The following is a 17,536-nucleotide window of genomic DNA, read 5'->3' as shown; positions in this document are numbered from 1 at the left end:
CATTATGATCCAGAGGTCAAAGCCCAGTCAATGCAATGGAAGCACTTGGACTCACCACCTCGAAAGAAGGCAAGGGTGCAGCCCTCCACTGGCAAGGTCATGCTCACAGTCTTCTGGGCCCAGGACGGAGTAGTGATGACAGATTTCCTGGCAAAGGGTACCATAATTACAGGAGCCTATTATGCTTCACTTTTGAGGAAATTAAGGGAAGCTATCAAAATCAAGAGGCGGGGCAAAATCAGCAAAGGTACCCTCCTCCTGCAGGACAACGCTGCGGTCCACAACTCGCATGTCGCCAGATCAGAAGCACGAGCGTGTGGTTATGAAATCCTACCCAATCCTCCCTACTCTCCTGACTTGAACCCTCTGACTTTCACCTCTTCCCAGCCATGAAGTTGTTTTTGAAAGGAAAGTGTTTCCCAGATGATGCAGCCTTGATTTCTGAAGTCACGTCGTGGTTGGAGGACCAGGCTGAGGTGTTCTACGAAAATGGTCTCCAGAGCTGCATCAAACGATGGGAGAAATGCATAACTCTGGGTAGTTCCTATGTAGGGAAAGACTAATAACTCTGCCAAGTTTCGTTGCTCTACTGCTATGGGAAGTGAGTCAGAGGCATTACTTATTGCACGCCCCTCGCATTGCGTAGGGAAATGTACACACACACACACACACACACACACACACACACACACACACACACACACACATACACACAGACACACAACCAGGCACACATACACGTTCACTTTTATAGGTATATAGATATATATATAATTCCAAGAAGAAAAAACTATAACTGTGTTTCGAGGAACATACATTTGTCCCGTATGAATTGTTTGGTGAACTGCTATTCAACAAAACACGTGCGAGCCGTACTTGATACAAATATAAATAAAACATTATGAGTGTAAACTAAATACATCTATTGGTTTTTGAATGATAACTAACGATATATATATATATATATATATATATATATATATATATATATATATATATATATGATTAGTTTTTTTTTTGGAAAAAGAATTCCAGCAGAGTGCTCAATTAAAAGGAAAATCCAAATTTTAAGAGCGTATTTATATTTTGTGTACAGAAAGTTGTTAGTTGAGACAGATCATTGGTACCGCCGGTTTCAAGCCCGATAATAAGGCCCGTTTAAGGTATCCTTATCTTGCTTGATAAGGATACCTTAAACGGGCCTTATTATCGGGCTTGAAACCGACGGTACCAATGATCTGTCTCAACTAACAACTTTCTGTACACAAAATATAAATATATATATATATAATATATATATATATGATTACTTCATTTAATCACATAAATGAATATACGAAGATATAAGTTTATGTGTAAATTTTTCAGCATTTCCTTCACCAGTGCTCAATGCATATGAAGAGCTAGTTAGTCTTATTACAACAAAAGGATATCTACCCTTGCCACCAACACACAAAGAGAAGTGGTGAACTGGAGATCAACTCTGCCTTTGCCGTTTAAGTGCCCGCCCATTGGCTGATTAGGATGGGCGCGGCGGCAACTAGAAAGCCGATTAGCTAACAAAAAACTCAACAGCATGTGCGTATATATAAACGCGCGATCACCAAAACTTTTCGCAGAGGCCTGACGAATTCTCACGAGAATGAAACGAAGAATATTCTGTGTAGCTTAATTGTCATATATATTTTCATAACTTATATATATATATATATATATATATATATATATATATATATATATATATATATATATATATATATATATATATATACAATTGTTGTATGAATTGGTTTCCTAGATGTCAATCCAGTGAAACCCGCGTAGCTATTAAAGAGTGCTCAATGGAGGACAGAGTAGATATAAAGGTATAATCTTTGTATACTAAACAGACTATATATATATATATATATATATATATATATATATGTGTGTGTGTGTGTGTGTGTGTGTGTGTGTGTGTAAAGGGAGAGTAAGAGAGCTAGAGAGAGAATAGCAAATAGAAAATATATTGAAATGGAATTTTTCACGAACACATTGATAAATACACGCATATTTGCATCCGTATGTATATTGGTTTGTCCCTTATTTTACTTACTGTCATGATGCATCTTTTTTTATTTTCTACCGAATAAAACAAAACAGGAACTAATTATCTAGGAGTATCATCGATAAGAAATCGAATCTCACCGACGTCACAGTCTTGGGATCACAAAACGCCCACGGAAGAATCGCCGAAAAGCAAAGAGACGACGGAACCAACAGATCTAAACCCCGTGAAGATAATTGAAGGTGAATTCTTATTCTGTATTCTTGTGCATTGCTGAAGTAATTTGAGTACTTTAGTTCTTTAATAGGCATCCATGAATTCTGGGGGGGTTATTTTTTTATTTAAAATTTTAATACAAAACTTTAAATTTTAAAATAATAAAATAATCGGTTTCATCTGCAAGTGCACACACACACACACACACACACACACACACACACACACACACACACACACACACACACAAATCATTTTTCTCGTTATGGTCTTATATTTTTAAAGTAAAAGAAAAAATGGAGTAACACGGCAATTCAAAGGTGCTAATTAACCGAAACGAAATTGAATAGCGGGGAAAGAACGCTGAAAAGCTAATGTCTCTAATAGCTACCCTCTTTCTTTTTTCACTTAATTTGGATTCGAACTCTTCTTCACTTTTAAAGGAAAGTCAGTTTTCACAGAGATGTGTTGACTCAAAGTATTTTCAACCGATGAAAATCATTTTAAACTCCAAATGTATCACGTCTGTGTCGGACTGACAAGCCGATGCAAACTTAAAACCTATTATAAAAATGAGGAAATAAGAAAGCGTGGCAAAAACTTGAAGTTCCGTTTTTGAGACTAAAATTCTTTTGTGGAACAGTTCACACATTAATACATATTAATTTTAAATATCCCTTAACTATATATATATATATATATATGTGTGTGTGTGTGTGTGTGTGTGTGTGTGTGTGTGTATACTGTTAAAAACATCAGAGGAATACTTCGACAATCCATCGCATCTAAACAGAGAAAAATGATGTTTAATATCTTTTCTGATAATAAGTAGGTAATATTAATGCCACAAAATTTGAAAATGATTATAAAATAAAATTTTAAAAATGATGTCATTGTAGAAACTCTAAATGATTCTCAATAGTTTGTGTGGCCCCTCACGTACTTGCGACGACGGATGCTATCCTGGGGTATCCCCCCCCCTCAGATCTGGACAAAGACATCGCTAAGCTCATGGACTGTCCGATGGACAACCTGGCGGTATCAGATGGACCTAAACATAACATCTTAAGGAGTTCTATTAGATTTAAGCAAGGTGGACGTGAGAGCTAGTCGATGGTATTAATTCCTTCATCCTCTAGGGACTGCCTGTATACTCTAGCTACATGAGGTCGGGCATGGTCATGGACCAAGAGGAATCCAGGTCCTACTATACCAGTATGTTCTGATAATTAGTTCAAGACTTTCATTCCGATACCTAATAGCAACCAGTATACCATTATCTAATATGTAGAGGTCTGTGGGTCTATCCATGGTCATGCCTTACCAGACAATCACCCCCACCACCAAACCGATCATAACATTCTCTAAGGCATCTCCAGGCACTTTCACGTCTGTTGTATGTCCTCAGATTGAACCTACTCTTATCGGTGAAAATCACAGGGCGTCTATAGCGAAGTTACCAATTCTGACGGTCTATGGCAAATCGAGCTATACGGTGCTGATCAGTGACAACAGCCCCTTTACAGGATGTTAGACCCTCCAGGCCGCTCTTAAGAAACCGCTTTCTGATTGTTTAGCCAGAAACATTAATACTAATGACTGGCTGGAGGGGTCTGGCAATACTCATTCTGCTCGTCCTAATACAAAGGCGCAGATACGATCCTGCTACGGATTTAAAGATCTTCTACCGGCCTGTCCAGCTCTCCTGGAGTAACTCCCTGTCTCTTGAGGTCTTCTCCATGCTCTTGAGACTCTACTGAGAGATATAGGAAACCTTCTTGCAACAACACGTATCGATGTGCCATCCCGGAGGAATTGCATTACTTGTGCAACCCCTGTAGCATCCAGTTATGGCATCATGCTATCAACAAAGATGCTGATCCAAGCCAAATGAAACCCTACAACAGTATAAAATCAGTCAGTAAAAAAAAAAGAACATTGAAAAAGAGATAAGAAAGAAAAATAAGTATTGGTGGCCTCAATCATTCCTCTCAAGAGGTAGAAAATGTATATCCACTTTTTCGAAAGTGGCAGCATAAAGAGTGGATTTACATTTTCTACTTCTTCAGAATGGGGGGGGGGGTGCCTCCGAAAATATTTGAGGAATATTCCATCTACAGTCAAGTAAATAAATGAATATTTATTGAAAACTACTGAATTATTTATCATTGTTTTTTTTATTTATCTGAATAATTTCTGCATTGACAAAACTTTCAAACGTAACTTTTATCCGATAAACAATGCTTCAAACGAACTACGACATAATTCTTATGCATAAATATATATATATATATAGATATATATATATATAAGTTTATAGATAGATAATCGTGATACTCTGCACTGAAGATTCCCGAAAGGATGAAACACTAGTGTCTGTAGGTATTTAATCGCTATAGTAAAAAATATATATATATATATATATATATATATATATATATATATATATATATATATATATATATATATATATATCTTGGAAGTTTCTTTAAAAGCTTAAAAACTATAAAAAATATCTTTCGTTGGAAAATTATTTTGTTAGTAAGTAAATTAAATTCCTGCATCTCCGAATCGTTTTACTGACATGAACTAACAATAGTACCAATGTTCTTAAAGGGAGCATTAGTTTTTTTTACCATGAAACATTGCTTCGGGAGTTTAAAAAACAAAACCGCATATTAAATCATGGCTCCCCAGTAGTGTTGATTAAACACCATGTCCCTTAAAACATCTGGACAAAACTATTTTTAATATTGGATCTAGTTTTTTTTCCTCCCGATAAATTAGGCTTACCAATCCATGTCATTTAAAAAGTATTTCTTACCTGTTTCATATATATATATATATATATATATATATATATATATATATATATATATATATATATATATATATATATATATATATATAAATATATATATATATATATATATATATATATATATATATTCTTATCGTGCACATGTTGGACATTTGCTATGTTATTGGCTTCCCAGATATCACAACGGCCATTATAATATTAAAACTAATTGTATCTACCCGGTATACCTGCAATTTATTTTTCTTTATTTGTTTTTATATTTTTTCCTTCTAATCAACGTGAAGTAACTCCGTAAGAAAGAATACAGATTTGAATTTCCTTCTTTTTTTAAATAGATAGTGTCGATTTAAAATATTTCCTAACTGGAAAAGTATTTTCTGGGAAGAATTGAATCGAATTACATTTTATTCTTCTCAATAACACGCTGCAACTATCCTGAAAATATGATAAATAAAAAATAACGAACTAAAATCAAATATTGACTTCACAGATGATGTAACAGAAACGATTAATATGCTGACTTAACTTTATATATATTATACCATAATTACCATACGCAACAAAATATTAAGCAATAAAGAAGACATGATTATTTTATTTGCTGACATTATCTCTACATATATATAAAAAGCACTTTGTGTGTGTGTGTGTGTGAGTTCGTTTCCTATAGACTTCAAAACGATTGGGCCGAATTTTACACACACATGTACCTTATGTGCCTGGGAGTGTTTTTAGGTAAGTTTTATACTGGAATGCCTCTGATAAGTATCAAAAATCGATAATCGGAGAAATCTGATTAAAGAAGAAACAGTCCAATTTTGGTCGAAGTTGACACTTTTATGCAGCCTACCGACATAATTGCATTCAAGAAGTTTTATCACCACACAAGCAGAATGGCTCGGCCTATAAAATCAACAGTAGGTCCTTTGATAAGAGGCACGTTCAAAAGGAATCCTTCTGTTTAGAGTATAATTAGACCATTGCACTTGACTTTTGCATTTTAAACTTAATTCAAGTCATTATATAAAATTAAAAATAATTTCATAAACTCAACAGTAGGTTCTCTACATTGCAATGTAGACAACAATGAATTGTAAACTAAGTCACTATGGGGAGGCATGTGAAGCTTCCTCCCAGTGTACAGCGGTGAGTTCCTGACTAGAGCAGACAATCAATTGATCTGATTAACGAATGAGCGATTTCACCGTTTTCGAGGACAATAAAAGTATTAGAAATGTGGAACATTTGTTAATCCTCTTTAAATCCCGAACAACGTTGGGTCGCCCTGCTAGTCACTATTAAATCGAATAATTGTCTATAGATACGGGATCTTATTATTTGATTATTCTACATTGTGTCATGTAAAAAACAAAAAACAAAAAAAAAAAACGGGCAAAAGTTATAGGCTGTTTATTTAGAATGAGTGATGTATGTCAATCGATCGCTTACCATAATACTTAGTTCGCTGCACCTTATATTAAAAGCTCATACAAAATTTCAACTAGATAAGCCCAGTTGTTTCTGAGGAAAAGTAGATTGTAAAATAGTATTGTGGAGACTAATCCCTATTAATCGTATTAATCCCTACGTGTGCATCAAACGGAAACCATAATATTTAGTCTGCTGCACCTTATCATAACAAAGGTCCATACTAAATTTCAGTCAGATTAGCCCAGTAGTTTCCGAAAAAAAAGTGAAATGGACAGATAGACAGACAGACTAAGAGAAATATAATATAGAATTGTTCAAATGGGCAATATTTTAATTGTTATTTATTTTTCTCAGCTTACAAAAGAATTGCAAATGGCGATATTTCATCTGCAGTAATAAATTATTTTATTTCTCGCTTATTCTTTCTTTTTTTTAGCAACGGTCTTTTCGAGTTTTGATTTAAACCCAACGCCAAATGAAAGTGTGAAAATGCTCAAATCAAGTTCCCAGTTAACAGGGACCAATAAAGTTCAACATAACCAACAAAAAAGAGCCATAAGAAAAGGATGTAAGTATTTATTACAAACTAGCATGGTAATTTGGCGTTGCCCAGGAACACAGACGAAAAAAACAGAAGAGTTTGAAAACTTGTGTGAGATGTTTACTTTAAGACTTCTCCCTTTCTGCATCATTTGAATAATTTGAACTGCTATTCTCAACTTCAGCGTTATTCTTACAACGTTTCGGCCGATGTAACCTCCGATCTTCTTCAGATGTAGCTTGTCAAACTCGGGAATCTGCACAGAATTTCAAACGGAACCTTTTTTTTTTTTAAATCCACAAAGCTAGCATGTGCTCGTTCTGTTAGCCATGACAGGGTGGAAGTCGTAATTGTAATTTTTATATCAGTCACACTGAGGATTAAACCTTCAACCCCCAGAAGAATGTCGCTTAGTACTGAATTCTGCTTAGTACTCTATTCGTTGCGGCGTGATGATGATGATGATGATGATGATGATGATGATGATGATGATAAGATGATGAGAACAGTAGGCCAAATAATCCAAATAATGCAAATCATCAATCACCATCTAAAAAATTCTATCTTTCTTTGTATTGTTTTCATTGTTTGGACAATAATTCTCATCTTGGGTGTTATTCGCACAACATTTCGGTTGATGAAACCTTCGACCTTCATCGGGTGTAGAATCCATGTTTTTTTCTTTTCGACTAAGGAAAAGGGGTTAGGTCTGTATTGTAAGAAATCGGACCGTGGGTTTGAGGGTGTGTCCGTAAATTATTAAAACAAAAAAGGTAAATTATTAAGGGTCACTAGTGTATTTTTTTTTAAAGAGTTTCCTATGATTCAATTTTAACTGAATCCCTCTGCTAATTGTCATTGTTAGTGAAAAAATGTCCTACGAAACCGTGGATAGACAACGACCGAAATATCATGCCAATAACACACAATACAAACATTAATGCATCACCTCAAAAATTCAGAAATGCATTCTATCTTTCTCTTTCTCCCCCTCTCACTGTATGTTTCTCTCTAAGTCTTTCTGTCCTTCTTCTTTATCTGTATCTCTGACCTTCTGTCCTTCTTCTCTATCTGTATCTCTGACCCTCTTCCTTCTTTCTATCTGTATCTCTGACCTTCTTCCTTCTTTATCTCTATCTCTGACCTTCTTCCTTCTCTATCTCTATCTCTGACCCTCTTCCTTTTCCTATCGCCCCTCTCTCTTTCTACTACCTTCACTCTCTTCTTTATCACGCTCTCTCTCTCTCTCGCAACTGTAAAAATCGTTAATGTTTTTGTTTTTACTCGGGTGTCGCCTTGTACCAAGGCCCAAAACCACTTGAGGATAAAGGTTAATGAGTGTCAGCTGGGCTATGAGACAATACTAGTGTGATTTGTAATGGTGGAAATTGTGCCGAATTTGATTATTTCAGAGGACAGCTCAATACGAAAAAAAAAACTTGTTTATATTGGACTTGAAAATAACAACGTTATAATCAACCGGGAAGCAGTTCTAGAAAAGAAACTTACCATGGAAGTTTCGCTTAGTTTTAAGCAGAGAGAAAGAAGAAAAACGCGCAAAGCATTAACATCACCACCATGGTACGTAAAAAAATACCCTGCATTTTCTGATGAAGATTCTGTTATGAATCGAAATATCGAATTTAATTTAATAATTGAAAGAGATTCTGCACTTGTTTTGGTTTTTAAACCATTAAATTTTTTAATTTTGCATTCCATATCAACAGTGTTTTATATGAGCAGTAGTCTTTCTTATTACTTAACACATACACGCTCGACCGGCGTTTTATACTAGATCGAACATCTAAATATTATATTTTACCGACATCTGAAGGAAAACGTGCCAAGCATTACCCCCCCCCCAAAAAAAACCCTGTATTTTCCTGATGAAGATTCTGTTATGAATCAAAATATCGAATTTAATTTTAATAAATAAATATATTTATTTATTCAAGGAGATTCTGTACCTGTTTGATTTTTAAACGTTAAATTTCTGAATTTATATATATATATATATATATATATATATATATATATATATATATATATATATATACATTATTTTTAAAATGTAATCATCGACTGACACGTGTTTCGTCGTCTACGACTCATCAGAGTGGCTGTCGGGATTCGAAACCGGGACCCAACGGTAATGAGCCTAAACCCTTACCCCTGGACCATCTCGCCAGCTGTCTGGATATATCGCGATTTACTTAGGTGGTGTTTTGTTTTGGTTTTAGCGATATGTTTGGAATGAATTCAATCATTTACGAAAGTGCATTTTTACCTAAATGCGAGTTGGGAATAATTTTCCCTTTTAACCAATTTGGTACCCCCACATGGGGAGCGGTATATATATTATTTTTATATATACATAGATAGATAGAGAGAGATAGTAAAAGTTTCCTATATATAAATCCATTTAAACTCTTGTGTTTATTAAAGAATGCAGGATGAATGAACAAAGTGTATATATTTGTTTATTTATACAAACATTATTGGTTACATATGTGCATACACGTTTCTGTAATCACCCGCGTTGGGAGACTACGTCTTCAGGCCAAGAATTATCGTCGAGAACTGATATTTCAAACAAAAACATTTTCTTATTTCGTTTACAAAGTTAGAATGTAACATGGATAGGGGTTATAAGCGGGGAGAGGACAAGTGAGGTCTTTGAAGATAATAAACATCTTTTTTATTTCCCCTTTTTTTTAAGTTCATCTATCCCATCTCTCTCTCTCTCTCTCTCTCTCTCTCTCTCTCTCTCTCTCTCTATATATATATATATATATATATATATATATATATATATATATATATATATATAGCCTTTGAGATTTGAAAAAAAAATCACTCGACCGCCGGTCGAGTGTGAGGGAAAAATTACTCGCCTCAAAATATTTTTACTCGTCCGACTTTATGTCTTTGTTTCAGTCAATAATAGTAAATAATTTTACAATAATCGAAGAAATTACCGTGTGTAAAATCTAACAAGAAAATATTTTTAACTCTTGTAAATCAACTATTTTATTACTACAAACATTTCAGTAAATATTCAACAAAACGTTAAAATATAACACCAGTTTCTTTATATAGCATCATTCATATTATTGTTCCATAGAAATAAGAACCATTTCTTCGGATGCTGATATGTAGTATCAAAATGACAATTGAAATATAAATAATTCAAGACTGTGTTTATTGGTACCGTTAGAAAACGAATATATCTAACTTTATACACAAAGAAAATATAATGTAAAATCACACCCTTGAAATAAATATATTTTAAAATGCAAAACAAATATTAGAGCTTCATTTTTTCATTAAAACATTTCAATATGAAGTCTCTAATTGAAAAATATTCTGAAACACACAATCATCCCAGCAGCTCAAAAGAATCAGAAATAGTTACTTACATAATTACTGAAAAAACTCGAAGCGAGATCATAATAAAAATGGACATTTAGCATCATATAGCATTGAACATTTCAGCGAAATTTATATAGATTGACCTAGTAATTAAATAGCTTTTTTAATGAAACATTTTATTTATTTTTTTTATACATTTATTCTATATTTTTATTTTTTACAAGGCAAGTCGAAATATTATATCATGTATAACATGTTACTAATAATCAGCCGTCTTGATATTTTTATGTGTTTACATTTTTATAATTCATGTCCAGATTTGTTTATAACCTGAGACATTTATATCGTCCCTGGAATAAATAATGTTTGTTTACGAAGAAACAAAACTGAAGCGAAATTCATCTAAATTCATCAATTTCACTCTGAGAGATGTTGGAACCCTCTGAAAAATTCTTGTGAAATTTGCGAAAATTATGTGTTCGATGATGTATGAACTTATATATGTGAGTCTTGCAGTCTTGCACTAACCTTCTAGAAGTGTAAGCCATGTTTAGTTTCAGAACAGTTTCCGATGTTTCATTGTTCTACACAAGTCCTGGGAGTTGACTGGTTTGCAGTAGACAGTTCTCGAGTTGGAATCCACAGAGCAAAAGATTCTTCCTGTGTTGACACGAAGAAAACATATGCGAAATTGCTACAGAAAGGTTTAATTTTTATGGAGCAATTCTAGTTTCTGATTGGTTGATAGCAGAACGTGAATTAATTCGATTCGTCAGTTCCTAGCAGCATCGTTTATAAATAGAATCTCCCGACTGTGTGGGATCATACCCCATTATTCATATTGGATGATGGGATGTGTCTCCTAGCGGCTTCGGCTGCAGGGAGACAGGGTAGAAGTACTCGTCAAGGATCCGTTCTTGACACTCAGCCCGACAGGTTAGGGGACGGGAACCGGCCCAGCACCTGTCGAACTGAAGTACACCGCTTAGGTACTACCTAGGAGGTCCACCCTCCCAGGCCTTGCCACCGGGCTTTCCGGTGGGGCAAGTTAATTGCTTGTCTCATGAGGCGCCCCTACCGGGGAATGCCGACGGGGGTGCCCAGGCAATTCTTGTTGAGGCAAGTGCTCCTTCTTTAGGGGAGCTCGCCTGTTCTGCACTTTCCGGTCTTATGCCACATTTTGCTGCGGTGTACAGCGAATAAAAAATATATAACAATATTGTAACAAACTTATTGTCAAAAGTGCAATGTAAGCATTTGTGTGAACTGCTTTGCTTCTTATTATAAAGCGTAAATTTTGTCCTGAATATATGGTCTCTTGATTTCTAAAATGTATCACATGTATCAACTATCCTATTTATAGGAGAGTCAATATTTTGCGTAATAGATACTGAATAATGTTTTCCTTTCAATTCGTGTATTCTGACTCATTTTTTAGTCATTACACAAAGTTTCAACTCAATATTAAAAAAAAAATTAGATCCCCTGAGTTAAATATAAAAAAAAAAAAATAGAAAAAGAAAATATTTTATGTTTTTTTTTTTCATTTGAAATAACTATTGAAATAACTGTTGAAATACTTTAAAAGATAATCTCTGTGATTAGGACCGAGGCCATTAAAGACTTCAGCTGACAGAACAAAGAGCCATTAAAGAGATTCGGAAACGATTCCTGTTTATTTTTCTAAACAGTATTTTTCCTTTTTCTACACAGTATTTTGGTTGACTATTTCTTTAAAAACATTTAAAAGACACTTTTTTGATAATCGTTGCAGTTGTAAACGTTCCAGATGTGAAGGGCAGCATAATCCAGGCACCCGGAGGAGAAATCGTACATGTTGGTGGTTCCCTGGCCCAGAAAAAGAATGTGCTTCCGGAAATCCCACCAACTGGAAAAATATCCGAAAAGATAGAGAACGAGTTGAAAAAACAACAGAGCGAACAGTCAAGTAAACATTATTTCAAATATGTAAATGTTTGTCCGTTTGTAAACAAGAGATCTATATTATGCTTGTGGTATCTCCATTGTTGCCCGTTTGTCTTTCTTTCTAAATGAGGAGGAGATTGTTTATATTGTATTTGTTTTTACAATAGCACCATAGAATCTGCATTCACAACGGGCATTCATAAAGTTCAAAGTGACGTTTTAATTAAAATACGTTTAAATATATTGCAAACATAATAATAATAATAATAATAATAATAATAATAATATATATATATATATATATATATATATATATATATATATATACACGTTTTGTCAAAGTAAGGCGCTGCGGATTTCGAGAAGTCAAATATAGAAGGTGTAAAGCATCATCTACCCAGGATTCGTTTTCCCTGAGTATCACAGTTTGTGTAAATGTCGCGGATAGGTCTGCACAGTCACCAGAGAGCTTGATTCTTGGAACCAGCGAATATCTATATATCAATCTCTTTCTTTCTCTCTCTCTCTGCTCTCTCTCTCTCTCTCTCTCTCTCTCTCTCTATACATATATATATATATATATATATATATATATATATATATATATATATATATATATACTTGTTTATTGTTATATAAACATGCTCACATCCCGCTGCTACAAACAGCCACTTGTTTCAATCAAACAACAGATATCATCAGGCAGCGACTTGACTATTCAATGTTCATTGAAGTAACTTACATTTAAAATTTCAAGTGTTTAGACCCAAAATCGGCGGAGGAGTTTGGGAGAGTTTTCACAGGTCAAATCATTGAATTTTAACCGGAAACCGATTAAAAAATTTTCCTAAATCTCAATACTCTTTATGTCAAATCTCGAGCCTCTAAACCGAAAATTGACAGAGTTATTTGGTAGGGAAATGTACACACACACACACACACACACACACACACACACACACACACACACACACACACACACACACACACACACACACACACGCGCACACACACACACACACACACACACACACACATATATATATATATATATGAGATTGTTGATTTATCTATTTTTTTATAAGCGATTTTGTGGTATTTTTTTTCTTCTTTCTTTTCACTCCCTGAGTGCTTGCAAAGAGAAAATTTATCCGCCCTTTAGTTATATTCTAGACGCCCAACATTTTGGGATGTATTGTTTGTAATTATTAATTAATTAATTATTGAAATATTTATTTAAATATTTTTACTTGCATAAAATTAGTTAAATAATTTAATTTTATGCTCGTAAAAATATTTTAATAAATATTTAAATGATAAATTAATAATTATATATATATATATATATATATATATATATAGTAAATTATAAAATCTCAATAGAAGGTGCGTATATAAAAACGACAGACAACCACAAAATTCGCGCATAAGCCTGAAGAGTCCTAGAGTGAATGAAACGCGGAATATTCAGTGTAGCTTAATCGCCATATATATTTTATAACTTACTAACTAGCTCTACCTACGTATTGATCATTTTGAAGTAAACACTTAAAGTTTACGCAAAAATTTATACTTTCGTATATTAATTTTTTGTGAGTAAATGAAGTAGTTATATATATATATATATATATATATATATATATATATATATATATATATATATATATATATATATATATGTATATATAAAAGTGAAAGTGTCCGTGTGTGTGTGTATCAGTTTGTATACATTTCCATACTCAATAACTCTGTAAATTTTCAGTCTAAAGACTCGAAATTTGATAAACAGAGTACTGAGATTTGAGAAAATCTTTGTAATCTGTTTTCGGCCAGGAATTTGACTGTTAAGGAGTCAAAATTCAACGATTTGACCTTTGATAACTTTACCAAACTCCTCCGTCAATTTTGGGTATAAACACTTGAAATTTTAGATGTATATATATATATATATATATATATATATATATATATATATATATATATATATATATATAAATATATATAACATATGTATAATATGTAATATGTAAAATTTCAATTGTTTATACAAAAAATTGGCTAAGTGTCCAAATATTTTAAAATTCGACCTTAATTTTTACCCTTGACATTTATTGTTTTGGGCTCAAATCATTTTAAAAAGTTCTATCCATGTCCAAGTAACCTACATCTAAATTTTTAAGTATTTAGACTCAAAATTGGCGGAGGAGTTTGGTAAAGTTTTCAAATGTTAAATCGTTGAACTTTGACCCCTTGACTGCCAAATTTCTGGCCGAAAACCGATTGAAAAGATTTCCCCCAAATCTCGATACCCCTTATGTCATATCTGAATACTATAAACTGAAAATTGACAGAGTATTTTGGTAGGGAAATGTACACTGACAGACAGACAGACAGACACACACAGAGACAATTTCACTTTTATAGATATATAGATAAATAAAACCTGGTAGTTTAGCATGACAATTTCTCAAGGGGATACAACGCGGAAGCCCCTGTGTAGCTTAATTTCCATAAATCTTTTTATCCTCGACACACACACACACACACACACACACACACACACACACACACACACACACACACACACATATATATATATAATATAAAGCTGAATGTGTGTGTGTGTGTGTGTGTGTGTGTGTGTGTCTGGTCACGAATAGGCTCCTATATGGTTGACTATTTTAAAAAACTGATTACATATAATAATAGAAGATGTATCGAGACACAGGAATGGGTATGTTTGATCTGGCAGAACAGTGGTTCATTAAAATTGTGGGGGCTGCGTTCGCGCCTTGTCCACAAAGTATGGAAATAAAAAATTAAAAAAAAAAAAAAAAAACATTTACAAGTGTTTTTGATATAGATGTACATAAGAATACTTTGATAAGTATGTTTTAACTTAAATAGGGATGGTATAATAAAATTGTGGCGTTTGCGTTCGCGCCTGACCTCCATAGAATGGAAATATGTCACAAAGTTTAACAAGGTTTTTTAATATAGATCCACAGAATATTGTGATAAGTATTTCAGTGTGAACAGGTATGGTATAATAAATTATGGGGTTTATCTATTTTATTTTTACTTTCATCACATTTCGCTTTGGTTTTGATGCCCCCAAATTCGAAGCTATCTCTTTACAACCCTTCCTTTTCATAACCTATCATACTTCCATAAATCAGAGTCCATTTTCTGTAGGCTGTTTTTGAATCCAGTCAACGACGGGTACTTTTGCTAGTATATATATATATATATATATATATATATATATATATATATATATATATATATATATATAAATGAGATAAGTCATAGATTAGAGATACTGTGAATTATTCTATCAGATATTACACTGAAGTAATACTTTCAGGGCGATCCTAGCCAAAAAGGTAAAGCTCAATATATAAAAATAGAGCAATATGCAAGTTGTATGATTAAAGTTAAGTTCTGTAGATTAAAATATATACAAATATTTAAGTAAGAATTTATTGTTTGAAACAAGGAATATATGGAGAAAAATTATATTTATTCCTTGTTTCAAACCATAAATTCTTACTTAAACGTATTTGTATATATTTTAATCTACAGAATTCCCCAACGGTTACACGTCTGATACTGAACAGGATCAACGTCGCTTAACTCCGGTGAGCTTACGAGAACCGGTAGTGTGAATATATCGTGTCATTATGACGTTTTAGCGTGAATATATCGTGCCAAGTATGTTTTAATGATAAAAGTGATCGACCATAGTCCAGAGCAACCCGAAAGTTCCTTTTTTATTGGCTACTACACCAAGATATAGAGTAAGGAGCCACTCCATTCCAGAAGTATTACACTTATATTTAATTCTCACCTTATAATATTGAAGGGGCCACGGAGTATCATTTCTCTTTGGCTTTGACTCGATCGAGATTTGAAGCCAGGTCTCTCGACACATTAGTAAGCAATCTATCCATAAAACACATATCGATTTTTTCTATTCGTTTTTTTTTTGTGAGTTTGTACTGAAGTTTAAGAAAATATTAAAAGAATAAACTATTGAAAGTAAATTGTAAACTAAATAATTATCGTTTTCTTTTTATAGCACGTAAAATGCCAGTTCCTGGTATCAGTAACCATTTCCCAACTCCATTAACAGAAAAAGTAGAAAATGGAATCAGATGTGAATCGAGGAATTTATCCGATCATAAAGGTAAGATCCACCATTTTGTGGAAGCCATCATGAAGCCTTACATCTCGCAGATGTTTATTATGTTGATCTGTTTCACCCTTTGCTCGGGCCGTATGTACTGTTCATAACTTTATGTGCATATGTATATACATATTAAAAGTTTGACTCATGTCCATGTAACTTACATCTAAAATTTCAAGAGTTTAGACCCAAAATTCACGGAGGAGGTTGATAGAGTCTGCAAAGGTCAACTCTTTCAACTTTGGCCTCTTGGCAGCAACATTCTAGCCCAAAAACTGATTAAAAAGATTGCCGCATATTTGAATACCCTTCATGTACAATTTCAAATGTTTAGACGAAAAATTGGCTGAATAGTTTGATAGAGACGGCAGAGGTCAAATTTTCTTAAGTCTGACCCCAATTTTGACTCCTTAAATTTAATGTTTGTGGCTCAAATCAAATTAAAATGTTTGATCCATGTCCATGTAACCTACATCCAAAATGTCAAATTTTTAGACCCAAAATTGGCGGAGGAGTTTGGTAGAGGTTTCAAAAGTCAAATTGTTGAACTTTGACCTCTTGACAGCCAAATATCTGGCTGAAATCCGATTAAAAAGATTTTCCCAAACCTCAGCACCCCTTATATCAAATGTCTGTACCCTGACAATTGACAGAGTATTTTGGTAGGGAAATGTACACACACAGACACGTAGAAAGACAGACAATTTCACTTATATATATATATATATATATATATATATATATATATATATATATATATATATGCATTACATAGAAGATAGAAAAATGCAAAAAAGTAATATGGTTAAGATTAAGCTTAGAAAAATAAAAGGACTAATTGTTAAAACTGGAAAGAAAAAGATATTCTAGTAGAAAATATAATAAATTTATAGCTTAAAATATTGCAGTATTAAGATTCTTTTTAAAACATTCAATTTAACATTATATAATCATACTGCATAATTTTAAGTTATAAATATATTATATTTTTAC

At 33.3% G+C, this 17,536-nt stretch overlaps 1 protein-coding gene across 4 annotated transcripts in view; it reads left to right on the top strand.

Annotated features, from left to right (window-relative positions):
* Positions 1-17,536, top strand: part of LOC145254825 (uncharacterized) — a 597,176-nt gene that overhangs the window by 214,241 nt on the left and 365,399 nt on the right. For 3 of the 4 annotated variants that reach the window (XM_080113654.1, XM_080113653.1, XM_080113656.1), the window contains 4 exons: positions 2,143-2,289; positions 6,952-7,083; positions 12,203-12,376; positions 16,436-16,543. In XM_080113654.1, coding sequence (XP_079969780.1) covers positions 2,143-2,289; positions 6,952-7,083; positions 12,203-12,376; positions 16,436-16,543 — 561 coding nt within the window. The remainder of the gene's footprint in view (positions 1-2,142; positions 2,290-6,951; positions 7,084-12,202; positions 12,377-16,435; positions 16,544-17,536) is intronic. The other variant, XM_080113655.1, reaches the window with a different exon arrangement.

Source organism: Euprymna scolopes, chromosome 30, assembly GCF_053919585.1.
Source record: "Euprymna scolopes isolate OS-2025 chromosome 30, ASM5391958v1, whole genome shotgun sequence".
NCBI lineage: Eukaryota > Metazoa > Mollusca > Cephalopoda > Sepiida > Sepiolidae > Euprymna > Euprymna scolopes.
This window is presented reverse-complemented; position numbering and strand designations above follow the sequence as displayed.